Source organism: Sebastes fasciatus, chromosome 1 (genome assembly GCF_043250625.1).
Source record: "Sebastes fasciatus isolate fSebFas1 chromosome 1, fSebFas1.pri, whole genome shotgun sequence".
Classification (NCBI taxonomy): Eukaryota; Metazoa; Chordata; class Actinopteri; order Perciformes; family Sebastidae; genus Sebastes; species Sebastes fasciatus.
Genome location: NC_133795.1, coordinates 35,147,771 through 35,162,370, shown reverse-complemented (window position 1 = coordinate 35,162,370; position 14,600 = coordinate 35,147,771). Strand labels below are relative to the sequence as shown.

Here is a 14,600-nt window from a genome sequence, read left to right as displayed (position 1 = left end):
CTTTCTAGCTAGGCTGTAGGATGGTTGGAGATGCGAGGCTTTTATGTTCAGATGACAGCGTGGAGGCTGAGAAATCTCGGAGAGCAGCAGTAATGCTTACCCAGGCTTCCTGTTGGTTCACTTTTAAAGAATGAGCCAAGAGTGGGCTGAATAACCTATTTTCCCTCTGAAAGAAATGGGTTATTTATTCTGGAAATAGTCTTTGACTAATGTATGTGCCTTAGCAATTTCTCTGTGACACATTGGGGTCAGGGCAGCACCTAATATCTCTGTTGTTTTGTTTTGTGATCTAACCTTCATAATGTGTGCTTTGACATGTTGCCAGAAACAAAAGGCCTCCAGTCTGTTGTGTTGCTGTTATAATTTATTAGTCGTGGCGTTCCGTTCACACTTTTGCTTTTACATTTTTTATTGCAAAGATAATATTTAAGATTTATTAAGGTAAAGGTTTCTTTCCTTGGTCTGTATTTGTGTTTATTCATTTCAGTATTATTAAGTTGCTTCTACCCTCTCACTGCATTTAATACAGTATACGTGTGCATCCTGAGCCCTCTTTACTCTCGAGGTCTTTGTATAATGTGCGTCTTTGACAATTAATGTCGGTCTTGTTTATGTGTGCTAACTGTACGTTTCTGTCTTTGTCTAATTTCTGATTTTACGTTACTTTTATGATGAGTGTTACATGGCTTTTCTGCAGCTCCCACACCACTGTTATGGATTCTTTTTTTCTTTTTGTCTGTCTTTTCTGCAGGAGTTTAACAAGTAATCTGCCCAATGTGAATCTACCAAATGTGAACCTCCAAATTCCCAAAGTACCAAATCTGCCAGTGCCAGTAGCAGGACTATCAGTTAACCTTCCACAAATGCCTAGCTTTTCTACCCCGTCATGGATGGCTGCTATATATGACTCTGAGTGTGTATTCAACTAGTTTACTTTAGAAATATTAAGCAAGCAGAGACTGCCTTGGTATGAAGATGCCCTCAGTCAAAGAGCATTCAAAAAAATTTAATTCTTTTTTTAAAGTACAGCAAAATTTCTTCTGCATGACTCCAAACTGGAGAAGAAATGCTGCACAAAGATCAATTTCAGTATGTTTTCTCTTGCGTGAATGCGTCATGATTATGTCCATGTTCATGCCAAGGGCACTCTGAAAGGTGTTAGAGTAGATGGGGTTCTGCTTTCTAAAATGAGATACGCTCTCATTTGTCTCAACATGCATGCTGTTGAGCTGAGGTGTGGAGATACGGGCCAAAACAAAATATATGTATATATTAATATAATATATTGCTCCGAGGCTATTTGGAAACAAGTCTCCGTTCTACAAAAGATGTATCTCCCCAGAGGTGTTGTCCACAGACATTTGCTTTTAGTGCACTGTAGATGGTAAATGGCCGTAGATTCATCTCTGACCTTGACCACCTGCCAGTAGTCTGATTGGGAGGGAAGATAATGGATTGGATTGGAGATGATAGCACGGAGAGGCTGGGCGGCTGCTGTTTCAGACCTCTCCCTCTGCGTTTTATCACCTCCTCTCCCAACTCCACATCTTTCCCAATGAGCTCTACTCAGGATGCCCTAAAAGGTCTGCATGGTTTGTTTAGTAATAATTCTTCCAGGGCCCCCACCAGCCTGGGGACATGGATGTTGAGAGAGGGCCTGTGATGAATCAATTTTTTCTTTTTTTCTGGGCCCATAAATGCCATTTTTTACACGCCCTCCCTCACTTCTCCATTCCCAACTCTTTTGTCTTGACACAGTGTGATTAGCTGCTATATCTGCAGTGACTTTACCTGCATGTGGCCACCTCACATCCCAGTCAATAATCATACTCTACAGTATGGTTATTGAATTGTTACAGTAAACCCTGCCCGCTCCTTTTCACCCATACACTGACTGTCCAGAAACACCTGCATTGAGACAGACATTTGGACGAACCAGTCAGTATATGGTCGGAGTTTAGTTTGACTGTGCTTAGGTGTGGAGGAACAGCATCCTCCTCTGCACCTGCCACAATACCACCCACCCCCACTCCCTCTCTCCAGCACTGTGACCTTTGTCTACTAACCTGTATGTGTGTGTGTTTGGGTTGATGGCAGTAACGGCTCCGGGACGTCGGAGGACCTCTTCTGGAAGCTGGACGCCCTCCAAACATTCATCAGGGACCTGCACTGGCCCGAGGAGGAGTTCGCCAAACACCTGGAGAGTCGCATCCAGCTCATGTCGAGCAACATGATCGAGAACTGCGTCAAGCGGTGCGTTTGTTTGTGTGTCCGTGCATGAGAGGAAGACAGATTGACGGAAACAGAAATACTTGGAGGCACCAAAACGTTGCGAATGAATACTGAACACTTCGCTGAATATTTTATATTTTAGTATAAATATTTCACTTGCATTGCAGCACCAGGATGGCATTTGAGAACAAGCTGACAAAGAGCAGCAAGTCAACAGATTTCCGCATTTCTCCAACATTATGCACCATGTTCAACGTGATGGTGGATGCCAAGGACCAGTCAGCTAAATTGTGTGCAATGGAGATGGGCCAAGAGGTAAAAACTTCACCTGGGACACCGACTGCATGTTAATAAATGAGTTTTGTTTTCACAAAAAGAAAAAGATCTGTTAAATTGATGTTTTGTTAAAACTTATCCCTTTTTTTTTTTGCAGAAACAGTACCACACCACAATAGACGAGCTGATCGAGGAAAGTGTGAAAGACATGATCCAGCTTCTGGTTGCAAAGGTACGCCTGTATATCAACTGTGACAACACATGTATTATTTATTATACTAGTGCGGTGCCCGTTCAAAACATGCCTGTTCAGAAGGGGCTGTATGCTCGGTCCGTAGTGTTGCTGTTGCTTGCAGCTTTCTCGAGAGCCGCTCATACAAACAACTCCACACTCCACACTGCGCTTCCATGACTCCTTAGCAATACACCTGCCATAACATATTGCGTCACACACCCAAGGTCAAAAACATTGGTGTAATAGACTTAGCCAAGGTAATTTCCAAATAGGCGTATTAGTCGCTTGCTTTGACATAACCACTGCCGTTATAAAGTTGAGCAGAGATTTAATTGGTGGAAGTATTTTGCTGGTAATGTTATTAGAGTTATACGTTAGTATCAAGTCTTAAAGCGGGGAAATGCAGTCTCACTCACAGGGGGGGGAAAGTTGCAATGGCAGAGTCATACTTGCCAACCCTCCCCATTTTCCAGTTTTTCATTGCCCTCTCCCGGTTTCCTCCCAGGGTCACAATTCTCCAATATTTACCCGATTTATATCAAATTTTCACACTTTTTTTTCCTTTTCGTTATCTTAGCCTGTTTCTGGAACTGAGCAGTGTGTATAATCCCTACTGTTTCCACCCAGGTGACAATAGTGCTACACCAACTGTCGTTTCGCAATAAAGAGAGCTGTTTTTGCTCGCAACACAGCACAGTTTGAGCTCATGTTTAAGCTGCGCTCACCTCAGCGTGCAGCGCCCCCAATTTGGGCTTTGCTCAATGCAGCGAAAAGCCGTCGTGGCAACACGCAAGCCATGGGAATAACAGGTTTCTGAGCGTAGTGGTGCTGTTGTCGCGTTGTGTCTGAAAGGACCTTCAGTGAGTGAGAGAAGGAGAGATAAATGGAGTGCACTAAGAGAAAGAAATACTCAAGTAGGATCAAAAATAAATAAAAACTCATGAATACTAGATTATACCAGAGATGAACATGGCAAGTTCACGCCAGGTGGGCGAATTATTCAGTTTTCTTTCCTGAGAGTTAAATGTAAAATCAAAAGTTTAACATTAAAATGCTGTTGCAGTGTACTTATTATTTTGTTATTTTCATTGTTTTAAAGTCACCAGAATGCAGGAAACAAAGTCTCTGAAACTCAAACTCCGCTTTGGTTTTGAAATCCTCCTTATTTTTAAGGTCTCAAGGTTGGCAAGTATGGGCAGAGTGGCTCTGGACGACATGCTCGTCTCAGTCTGCAGATTGATACCTGCGAAACTACTGACATTCCCATCAACCTCAGCTGTAGTTTGTGTTAATTGCCAATTAAAAACTAAAGAATAAATACAAAAAAAAATACACTAAAGATGGCGAACATGGTAGAAACATTATATCTGCTTAACATCAGCATGGAGCACTGAATCCTGTTCTTTCTCTCGTTTCTCAGTTTGTTGTCATTCTGGAGGGCGTGTTGGCTAAGATTTCCAGATATGATGAAGGCACTCTCTTCTCTTCATTCCTCTCTTTCACGGTGAGACGATGCTTCTCTTCTCCTCCACCTTAATGGGCTGATTCACTAATATCTAGGGCTGGTTATCGAACCTCAATCCTTTTTCGATATTGACCAAAATGTGTCCATCGAGTATTGTTGTACCTAAAGCTGGCATTAAATGCTTCCTTTCTCAGTTTTGTAATGTTCTGTATTTTTTTAAATTTTAGACTTTTAAAAATGGATTTGTAGAAAAACATGTTTATATCTGTCAAAGTAAGCTATCGTAAAAGTATTGCTTTGGAATCAAATCTCATCATATCATATATGTACTACTAGTATTGAACAATGTAAACAGATATCCAGCCCTAATGATAGTAATAGTAGTTAAAATGTTCTTCTATAAACTCTCGGCCTGTATTTTGTTCTGATTTCAGGTGAAAGCTGCCTCTAAATATGTGGATGTACCTGTAAGTGCAATAACACCTTACCTTCCTGTGTTTACCTGATATACAGTAGCTGAACAAGCTACCTTTTTTGTTTTAATCATCATCAGTGTTTCTGTCTATATCTTTTTTGACTACAGTAACCTGCCAGTGTTTGCGTGTTCCTGCCCCGACCCTGTTCTCTTTCTGTTTTACAGAAACCTGGGATGGACGTGGCCGACGGCTATGTGACCTTTGTGCGCCACTCTCAGGATATTCTCCGTGATAAGGTCAATGAGGAGGTGTATATAGAAAGGTTATTTGATGTAAGTAAGATGCCGTCTCCTCCTCACAACAAGGGAGGGGCCTTCCAAAATGTGGCAAAACAACAGGGCAGAGAGGGATAAGTCCCATTTTGAGAGCAGGAAATGTACTTTAGCCTGGCAGAAGAGGCTTTTTCTGATCCTCTACCTCTTGACTTTTCTCTTTCTCTCTGTCTCTCTTCTCTCTGAACCTTAGCTGCTGCCCTGTGCATTCTGGTGTGCATTGCCACAGTGCTTTTGGGCCTTTGTGTATTACAAAAAAGGAAACTTTTATTTACAAAGAGTCCTTAAAAGCATCCTCAAAAAAAAAAGGATTATCTGAAGCAGTGCTCTCTGGAAAGAACAGAACTATCCACAGTGATCACATACCAGCACACCAACTTATATTTTTTTTAGCTCACCACTGTGCTTTCAGATACTTTCCACATAAAGCATGTCAGCCTCTTGAATGAATGACACTCAGCCCTCTTGGCCTCAGTCCACAGAGCACCCAGGCACGTTTCTCTGTGAACGGAAAATGCCAGGTGAAAGATGCACTGCTGGATGGGCCGGGGCGACATAATGATGTCAAACTCTTAGGCTGACATGTCGTATACCCTTGGTCTGTTAGAGCAGTGGTTCCCAACCTGGGGGTCGAGACACCACCATGTGGTCGCAAGATAAAGCTGAAAGGTCATGAGATGATTTACAGGATAATATATATAATAATTTTCTCAAATTTGACTTTTTTTTTTCCCAGTAAATACTTTCAGCAGCCTGTTGCACCAGTTTGAGTATAAAGTCAACACTAAATGCTACGTGGTAACTAGTTAGTTTCATACTAAACTCGCTACTTTGTATAATTGCACCATATGAACTTACATAAGCGCAACCATAATGAAAAGATGATTGCAGGGCGTGATGTTTTACCTCGTCAATCATTCTGATAAAATGACCTACAACAGACTGTTTCATTGAAGAGGAGATGGTATTGCTTAAGTCTGAATTTCCATACTAACAAGCTATTTAGCATGCTAAAACAGTATGTGACATTTTTTTAGTATGTCCGAAACCTTAGTACAAAACCAATAGTACGTGCATTGCATACTCTTTCCGGGGAAATATAACAGTATTCAACACTGGACACTACGGCGGCATAAATATCCCACAATGCAATGCGGTAGTGATGATAATGTTAATAACAGATGTTGTCAGACAGCTCTTAAACATCAATAACGCTTCAGTTCAACTGTAAGTATAACATTTCACTTAGCTAGGCGTAATATATATTTTAAATTAATTCAGACTTTGATTCAAACAAAGAGGTTGGTACGGGTTACCATGGTTACACGTCTCCAACCGGCAAGGAGGCTCTCAGGAAGTGACGATGTAAATTAATGCTCAGTGAGTCCGAAAAGATCCATACTACTGTTTATTCACACAAAAGTATGTTGAACGATAGTACACATATTAAGTATGTAGTGCATAGTATGCGATTTCGGACGAAGCCATAGTTTGTTATCATGTGTGAAGGAGCATAATATATGATACAACACATGTTTGTCCTCATTAATAACACAACGACCATTTATTGATCGCTTCTGTAGAACTTTGATGTTTTTTCACCAAAGTGAGAATGGCTGTATCACACATAAATGGTAAATGGTCATAATTAATAACAATATAAACAAAAATCTCCTCCAATACAAAAACATTTCCAATGGTTCTTCCATCATTTCTGTCTCCAGATAATAAAGAGCGACTCACGGGAAAGTGTTATTTTTTTCAAAGTTTTATCTTTAGAGCTGATTCGTCAATTGAAAGAAACGTAATTGACAACTATTTTGACAGGTTAATAAAAAAAAAAGAAGTAATTTTTCAGGCAAAAAAGACCAAATATTACCAAGTTCCAGCTTCTCTTCTGGGAGAATTAACTTCCTGGTGCAACAGCTTGCAGGACTGTAAAATTAAGCAATCATCACTCTGGTTTAAAGGGATAGTTTGGGTGTTTTGAAGTGGGGTTGTATGAGCTACTTATCAATAGTCAGTGTATTACCTGCAGTAGATGACAGACGGTGCGCTCCCCGTTTGGAGAAGCAGACAGGAGTTACCGCACTGAACCAAACAATGTACTGCTGTGGACGGGGCCGGCAGCAAAACGTATTATAGCCAACTAAAAGAAAGGCTCACCTAAAAAAATCTATATCAATTTAAGTGTACGCTATATTTAGAATATTTTCCGATGGGAAACTGAACTGAAAGTGAAATTTTTCCAAGATAAAGCGGTGAAAATATTCTATATATAGTTTATACTTAAAATGATATAGATTTTCTTTAAGTGAGCCTTTCTTTAACGTGGCTAAAATAAGTTTTGCTGCCGTCCCCGTCCACAGCAGTACATTACTTTCTCCTGTAACGGTACTCCTGTCTTATTCTCCAAACTGGGGGCGTGCCGACCGTCATCTACTGTAAATAATACACTGACTATGGATAAGTACCTCATACAACCCCACTTCAAAACACCTGAACTATCCCTTTAACAGCTCACGGTTAACAGAAATATACACCCTGTGTCATGGGCGGTTATGAGTCGGCATGACGCGGCTACAAAAGGTTGGGAACCAGTGTGTTAGAGGGTGAAGAGAGCACTGTCTTACAAAAACATAATCCTAACGGGATACATTGACAGCAATGTGTCCTCCATGTGTGATTCGAACGACACATAATGCTGTGATGTGTGTGCTTCATGTCATTCAGAAACTATTTGTACAGACCTGTGTCTCTACAGGTGTGTGATGGCTTTGTGTGTTTGACAGATCCTCAGTTCTGTGAGGCAGTGACGTGAAGTCTTTTTTTTATGTCTGAGAGATACTCAGAAGTCTCCCTTTGGTTTTATATTTTTATGTTTGGCTGTAGAAGCAGGAGTCTTGTGCCAGATGAATATGATTTTTTTGTTTTGTTGTTGTTTTTGGAGTGAGGAGTGATGCTGTTGTGAAGTGGGTCTGCTTTTTTGTCTTTGAGGTCCGCACAAGCTCCCCCGTCTCCGTCTGTGTTGTCAGTTTTTCTAGTGTGGAGTTTTTTCCCCCCTCGTGTCCTCTGTGTGGCCCCGAAGTGCACCGAAATCGTACTCCGCACTGTCATGTTAAATTCTTCTCAGAGATCTCTCAAGCTGTGAATGTTTCAGTTTTAGCTTCTTTTTTTTTTAAACTGCACTTTCAGTTCTAGGATGTCTATGTTTTTCCTCTTTCATTTGAATGCATTTCCATCCATCCATTTGCATGCATGTGAACAAACAGTTCCTAGATGTTGCATATAGGCTCTACTTTATCTCTCTTTCTTTCACTAATTAATTTCAATCCTTTTTATCTCCTCTTTTCTGATTAACACCATTCCTGCTGCCTCCTCTATTCAGAAAGTGGCACTTATCTCTAGTGTTGCGTTGCGTTGTTTTATCACATTATGTTGGTTGGCATGATTTTAAAAGTCAAATAATCTTCCTGTGTACATCTTCTAGCATGACCCTCCTCCTCAGAGTTCTGCCTCATTTGCACATAGAGCAATCTTCCTTAGCACGTACTCTGCCACCCACCCACCTGCGAGGTCTGCATGCACTGCACGCTCAACTCGACTGTGAAGTGGACAGGCATCTGCATATCCGGCCTCGAGTTCAAACCTTTCAACCATTCACCTAATCTTGACCTAAAGAAACCTCCACTCAAAGCTAAACCTCGGCAACCAAACAAACGAAATCCTCCCACTTGTAATCGGGCCGAAGAAAAACCTTTCTCTGCGTTCCTGCCTACTCACATGTTTAAAGTTGACTTCTTTTTTTTCTTCAAATTGGAGGTGTGACAACTGTTTCTATTAAGACTTGGGTGCTGTTCTCTTGTAACTTTAAAACAGTCTGGGAAACTGCCACCCAAAGCAATGTAGAGAAAAGGTACAAGATAATAGCACCGCTGCTCCCTGCCTGCTAACCATTTACTCACTCTCATTCTATTTTTCTTTTGCTAATGAACTCGTGTCAAAGCTATAATTTCAATTCCCCATACAGTGGTAGTTTTTCTATCTTCAGTGTAGGGTATTTAAATGCAGCTCGGCGTTTTCTACTTGAATAAATTATAAATAGAGGCTAAGTAATTGCCTTCAATAATTGATGGGCCATGCAGCTTTTACAAAATATTGACTTGTGGAACTTTTTTTTTAGCATTTCAAAGGGTAATTACAGTTCAAGACAGATAAATCTGTCAATGCTTTACGACTTCCTTCGGTTTTATTATTTTCTTCAAGTAGCAGCAGTATCAGTGCTCGGAGTATTTCCTCTAAAATTGCTCTTTCCAGCTCTTCAGAGTGCCATAAATGCAGTTTGTGTGTGGATGTCACACTCGTGGTGTGCCTGTGCGTGTGTGTATGTGTGTGTTGGCAACATTACTGAAACAGTAACGCCCAAATTTAAGAAACTCTCACTTATTTTAGCAGATATAATTTAATTAGATTAAATTTGTCTTTATGGTCAAATTGTAATTGGACCAATTTTCATGTTGTAATATAATAATATATATTATATAGATAAGTCTTTGTTCAATACATTTAAAGGCCCTGAAAACATGTTTTATCAATCAGCTTCTTACTATGAGTGATGCAGACCTACATGTAAGAAACAGTTTGACCTTTTGGGAAATATGCTTATTTGCTTTCTTGTTGAGAGTTAGATGAGAAGATAGAAACCGCCCTCGTGTCTGTCTGCTTAATATGAAGCTAGAACCAGGAGATGGTTAGCTTAGCTTGGCACAAAGACTGGAAACAGCTAGTAACACAATCTGCCGACCAGCGCCTCTAAAGTTCACTAATAAAACATTATATTTAGTTTCTCTAACTTGTACAAAAAGTGAAGCGTAAAAATGATAATTAAACGTTTTATTAACACTAATGGGTTATGTGTTAATTAGGGCTGTCAATTGATTAATATGTAAAATCGCAATTAATCACATATTAATCACACATTTTTTATCTCTTCAAAATGTACCTTAAAGGGAGATTTGTCAAGAATTTAATACTCTTATCAATATGGGAGTGGGCAAATATACTATAATTGGAAATCAATTAACAACACAAAACAATGACAAATATTGTCCAGAAACCCTCACAGGTACTGCATTTAGCATAATAAATATGCTCAAATCATAACATGGCAAACTGCAGCCCAACAGGCAACAACAGCTGTCAGTGTGTCAGTGTGCTGACTTGACTATGACTTGCCCCAAACTGCATGTGATTATCATAAAGTGGGCATGTCTGTAAAGGGGAGACTCGTGGGTACCCATAGAACCCATTTTCATTCACGTATCTTGAGGTCAGAGGTCAAGGGACCCATTTGAAAATGGCCATGACAGTTTTTACTCGCCAAAATTTTGCATAAGATTGCAACGTTGTTTAGCCTCCTTCTCGACAAGCTAGTATGACATGGTTGGTACCAATGGATTCATTAGGTTTTCCAGTTTCATATGATATCAGTATATTCACTCTAGCTTTACTACTGAGCTGCTACAACCTAAAAATAGGTAATTAATGCGTTAAAGAAATTAGTGGCGTTAAAACAAATTTATGGCGTTAAATTTGACAGCCCTAGTGTTAATTAGTGAGCTTTAGAGAGGGTGGTAGTGCAGATAGAAGACAGAGCCAGGCTAGCTGTTTCCTCCTTTTTCCAATCTTTATGCAAAGCTAAGCTAACCGTTTGCCGGCTCTAGCTTTGTTCTGAGCTCACAGACATGAGAGTGGCATTGATCTCTTTAATTAACCCTCTGCTAGGAAGTGAATAAACGTATGTCCCAAAATAACAAACTATTCATTCAACACACAATTTTCTGTCAAACTTAGAACAGTTAATTTCTTACGAGAGACTTATATCTGTGAGAACACCAACGCAGTCCCAATGAAGCAACTTAGTTCAGCATTTGAGGATGTGTTTTTTTACAAACTTTTGAATTTGGCTTTAGTCATTTATATTTAAAAGTACCGAGAAATCTTCTTTGAAACTAAGTTTTCAGGGTCTTTAAAAGCACTAGAACTAGATGAAGGCAGAAGGCAATCATAGTAGATTTATTGCATATAAAAAAAAACAGATCAAACAAACACACGTAACTATGACATTTTATTCTTTTTAGCACATAAGATTTGTTTATTTTGACTTCATTCTTACATGAATGCAGCCTGTTAACTTGCACCGACTGCTGATTCTGACTCGTGAAATGCAGGAATGTCTGTCTTGTGAAGTGGGAAGGTAGACTTGACAGTAAACCTCACTAACTGGTGTTTTATACTGCACACATGGGTGAAATGAAAACGTAGCCTCACATGGATTAAAGCTGCTAGCAGGTTTTATTGAGGTGATGCTTGAACGCACACACGAGGGTGCTTGAAAGTTAATGTTATTGTCATATACTGTGTGTGTTTAGATGTAGTTCTTTATGTGTGTCGTAAAGGTTAGTGTTACGTTATGATGTCTTGAGTATGTGTGTGAGTGTGTGTTTTGCTGGAGAGTGTTGTGTTTATGTGTTTCAGCAATGGTACACTGCCACCATGAACCTACTGGGGACCTGGCTCACTGAACGCATGGAACAGCAGCTCCATGTCTACCAGCTAAAAATCCTCATCAGGATTACAAAGGTAAGACGGGAAAACACCCGTCAGGTCGATGAAAACACACAGGATTTTTGTTGGCGTCCACACTATGCTGACGATAGAATTACTTATGCTTCAAGTTAATGGTCAGGATTTTCTGGATGCGAAAAACTCAAACAAATTGCTACGTAATCACCTGACCAACATACTGTACCCAATACGATCAAACAGAAACTCCATCATCCAACTATTTCCAGACTCAGACATTAGGAAATGGAGATCTGACGCTGTATCTTTGTCCCTCCTGTAGAAAAAGTACCGGGACTTTCGCCTGCAAGGCGTCCTGGACTCCACCCTGAACAGTAAGATGTACGACACGGTGCGCAACAGGCTGATCCTGGAGGAGGCCACTGCTTCAGTGAGGGAAGGAGGCATGCAGGGCATCTCCATGAAGGACAGCGACGAGGAGGACGAAGAGGACGACTAGAGCCCGTACACTGACACTCTCTGAACCCTCCCTCACCCCGACCCCCTTTCACACTTTTGACTTTAGCCTGGTTACCGATGCATGTACCAACTCAGATAGCCACTCTAGGACCTCTTTGTCAGCTCGAAAATGCCTATGAAGGAACTATTAACTATAAAATAGTACTTATACTGAGGAAAATAAAAATTAAAAAAAGTGAAAAAATAACCATGATTGGCAGTTTAGCTGTGTCATGATAAAGATAGCACCTATCTTTGATTCATTCATTTCTAAATTCATTTCTATGTGTTACTAAGCAATATGGAGAACCATTTGTTTGACAATGTTGAGTGAGATTAATAGGTGTGTCCCTGTCCAATGCAAACCTATATGGCGCTTCTTTGTCGTATTCTACATTCATTAATGGTACATTGTCGTGATGATGAGTGTGTGGACCCTTTTCTTTGTCTTGTCTGTTTTTAAGTGAATGCCAACTGCTTCAAACTGAAAATAAACCTGTGTATTTGTTTACGGCTGTTACAGATACACTGTTGTTGTCTACTCACTGTTATTAACATCAACAGTAAGTCCAGACCTGCATTTTTATCATGTGTCAATGCTATGTGATCTTATCTCAATTACTAATTAGACACGGTTCAACAGGAATCATGAACTTCAACGAGTGGGTATTCTAGAGATGCAATATTCTCATAGGTCCATTTTGATAACTTGGGAGATTCTATTTTTATTTCAACATTAAAAAGGCCTTGAAACAGGTTCTATTTTAATTGAGTTGCACTTTTACAGAGAAAAGAGCAAAAATAATTTTTTTTATTAAAAAAAAAAAAAAAAGTTGGTCCGTCTTTGTTCTGTAATTGTGTAGAATGAGATGTCTGGCATTTGTTTGGGTCTCACTGTTGTTTTGTATATATTATATAAATATATATATAAATATAAAATGCTGTACATTGCATTCTGAGCCATCGCTGCATGCCTGTGGGTTCCCACCCTCCCCAAACGCTTTCTGTTTTCTGTGTGAATTAGCTGGTGGATTCATTCTTGCTTTTGCCTTATGAAAGCCAACAGTTGTAATATGCAAGAGCTGTGGCCTCTAAATAAAAATTACTGTACATGTGCATCTGCTGTCATGTTTACTAGCTGCATGTCCACCTGAGACACAATTATAGACACACTGAAACTGCACTTGGAAAGTAACTAAGTAGGCTACATTTACCTACTCACTGTATTTTAGATAGGCTGCTGTAAACACCAGAACTTGGCTGAGAATCATCACGTTTTTAAATTTTCTTCAGTACCAAAGTAATCCAGTGGTAGTTGTCAGTTCAATCATGGGCATATTGCAAACAGCAACTGCTAATAGCCAATTCGGCATGCTTTTAATGGTGTCAATTTGTGGCTTCTAAATAAAAATTATTGTGCGTCTGCTGTCATGTTTACTAGATGCATGTCCACCTGAGACACAATTATATACACACTGAACTACTTGGAAAGTAATTAAGTAGGCTACATTTACCTACTACTCACTATACTTTAGATATAGGTTGCTTAAACAACTTCCTCTCAGTCATAATTCAAATTTGAACACACAGACAGGCTATATCTTTAGATTCACTGTGACCTACACTAGGGTGACCATATTTTGAAACCCCCTCTAATGCACCCTCCCACACGTGCATGCATATTAACGTGCACGTGGGAGGGTACATTAGAGGCTGTGAGAATCATGAATTATCACATTCACTACTTTCACCCCCTTTATTCACAGGGCTATCGCCGCCATGACTGACAGTTTGGGAGTCCCGTAGAGAGTTTACCTCTGAGGAAACGTGTTGTTGTCTGGGCCTACGTACAGTATTTTTCACCTTGTTTTGTCTCAGGCTATTATAATTAAAATTGTGGAGCTCGGATGACATTTTGGTCAGGATGGAGACACCGGGTGAAAGACGGAACGGACCGTCCTGAGCGAGTTCAAAATTGAATTTCCCCTCAGGGATCAGTAACGTGCCCTTCTTCTTCTTCTTATAAGAGGAGCGAAATGCCTGTTGATGCGCAGAAGGAACTATGTAGAATAATTAATCAAAACGATACTTTTGATGTGCACATAAGCACAGAGGGTTCTGTTGTTCAAAACTGCATTTAAAGCAGCGGATCTACCGTGTACGTGCGTAATTGTGGCTCGACAGCGTGCAACATCAGAGATTGCAAGGGTGTGCTTTGCTGGCTCTCTTATCTAGGGTGACCGTATTTTCAAACCCCCAAACAGGGTTTGTCTGGTCACCGTAACCTACACGTTCAGAGGATAAACGGCTGCATATAAATCATGGGAAGTGACGTTCCCTATAACACCGGAACTTGCCTGAGAATCATCACGGTTTTAAATTGTATTCAGTACCAAAGTAATCCGGTGGTAGTTGTCAGTACGATCATGGGCATATTGCAAACAGGAACTGCTAGTAGCCAATTCGGCATGCTTTTGATGGTGGCAATTTGCCAAAATGCAAACAAATATAGACATTTTCAAACTTGACAACATAAACATTTTAAATGAGCCCCTTTGTGT

The 14,600-nt window shown here is 40.1% G+C and overlaps 1 protein-coding gene across 10 annotated transcripts in view; it reads left to right on the top strand.

Moving 5' to 3' along the window:
• The window catches only part of cadpsb (Ca2+-dependent activator protein for secretion b), a 79,691-nt gene extending 66,536 nt beyond the window's left edge, over positions 1-13,155 (top strand). For 7 of the 10 annotated variants that reach the window (XM_074645762.1, XM_074645753.1, XM_074645744.1 and 4 more), the window contains 9 exons: positions 752-913; positions 2,098-2,253; positions 2,400-2,547; positions 2,666-2,740; positions 4,164-4,247; positions 4,643-4,675; positions 4,849-4,956; positions 11,494-11,598; positions 11,864-13,155. In XM_074645762.1, the coding sequence (XP_074501863.1) occupies positions 752-913; positions 2,098-2,253; positions 2,400-2,547; positions 2,666-2,740; positions 4,164-4,247; positions 4,643-4,675; positions 4,849-4,956; positions 11,494-11,598; positions 11,864-12,040 (1,048 nt within the window). In that variant the 3' untranslated portion in view covers positions 12,041-13,155. The remainder of the gene's footprint in view (positions 1-751; positions 914-2,097; positions 2,254-2,399; positions 2,548-2,665; positions 2,741-4,163; positions 4,248-4,642; positions 4,676-4,848; positions 4,957-11,493; positions 11,599-11,863) is intronic. The other 3 variants (XM_074645789.1, XM_074645780.1, XM_074645770.1) reach the window with 1 other exon arrangement.
• Positions 13,156-14,600: the final 1,445 nt, after the last annotated feature.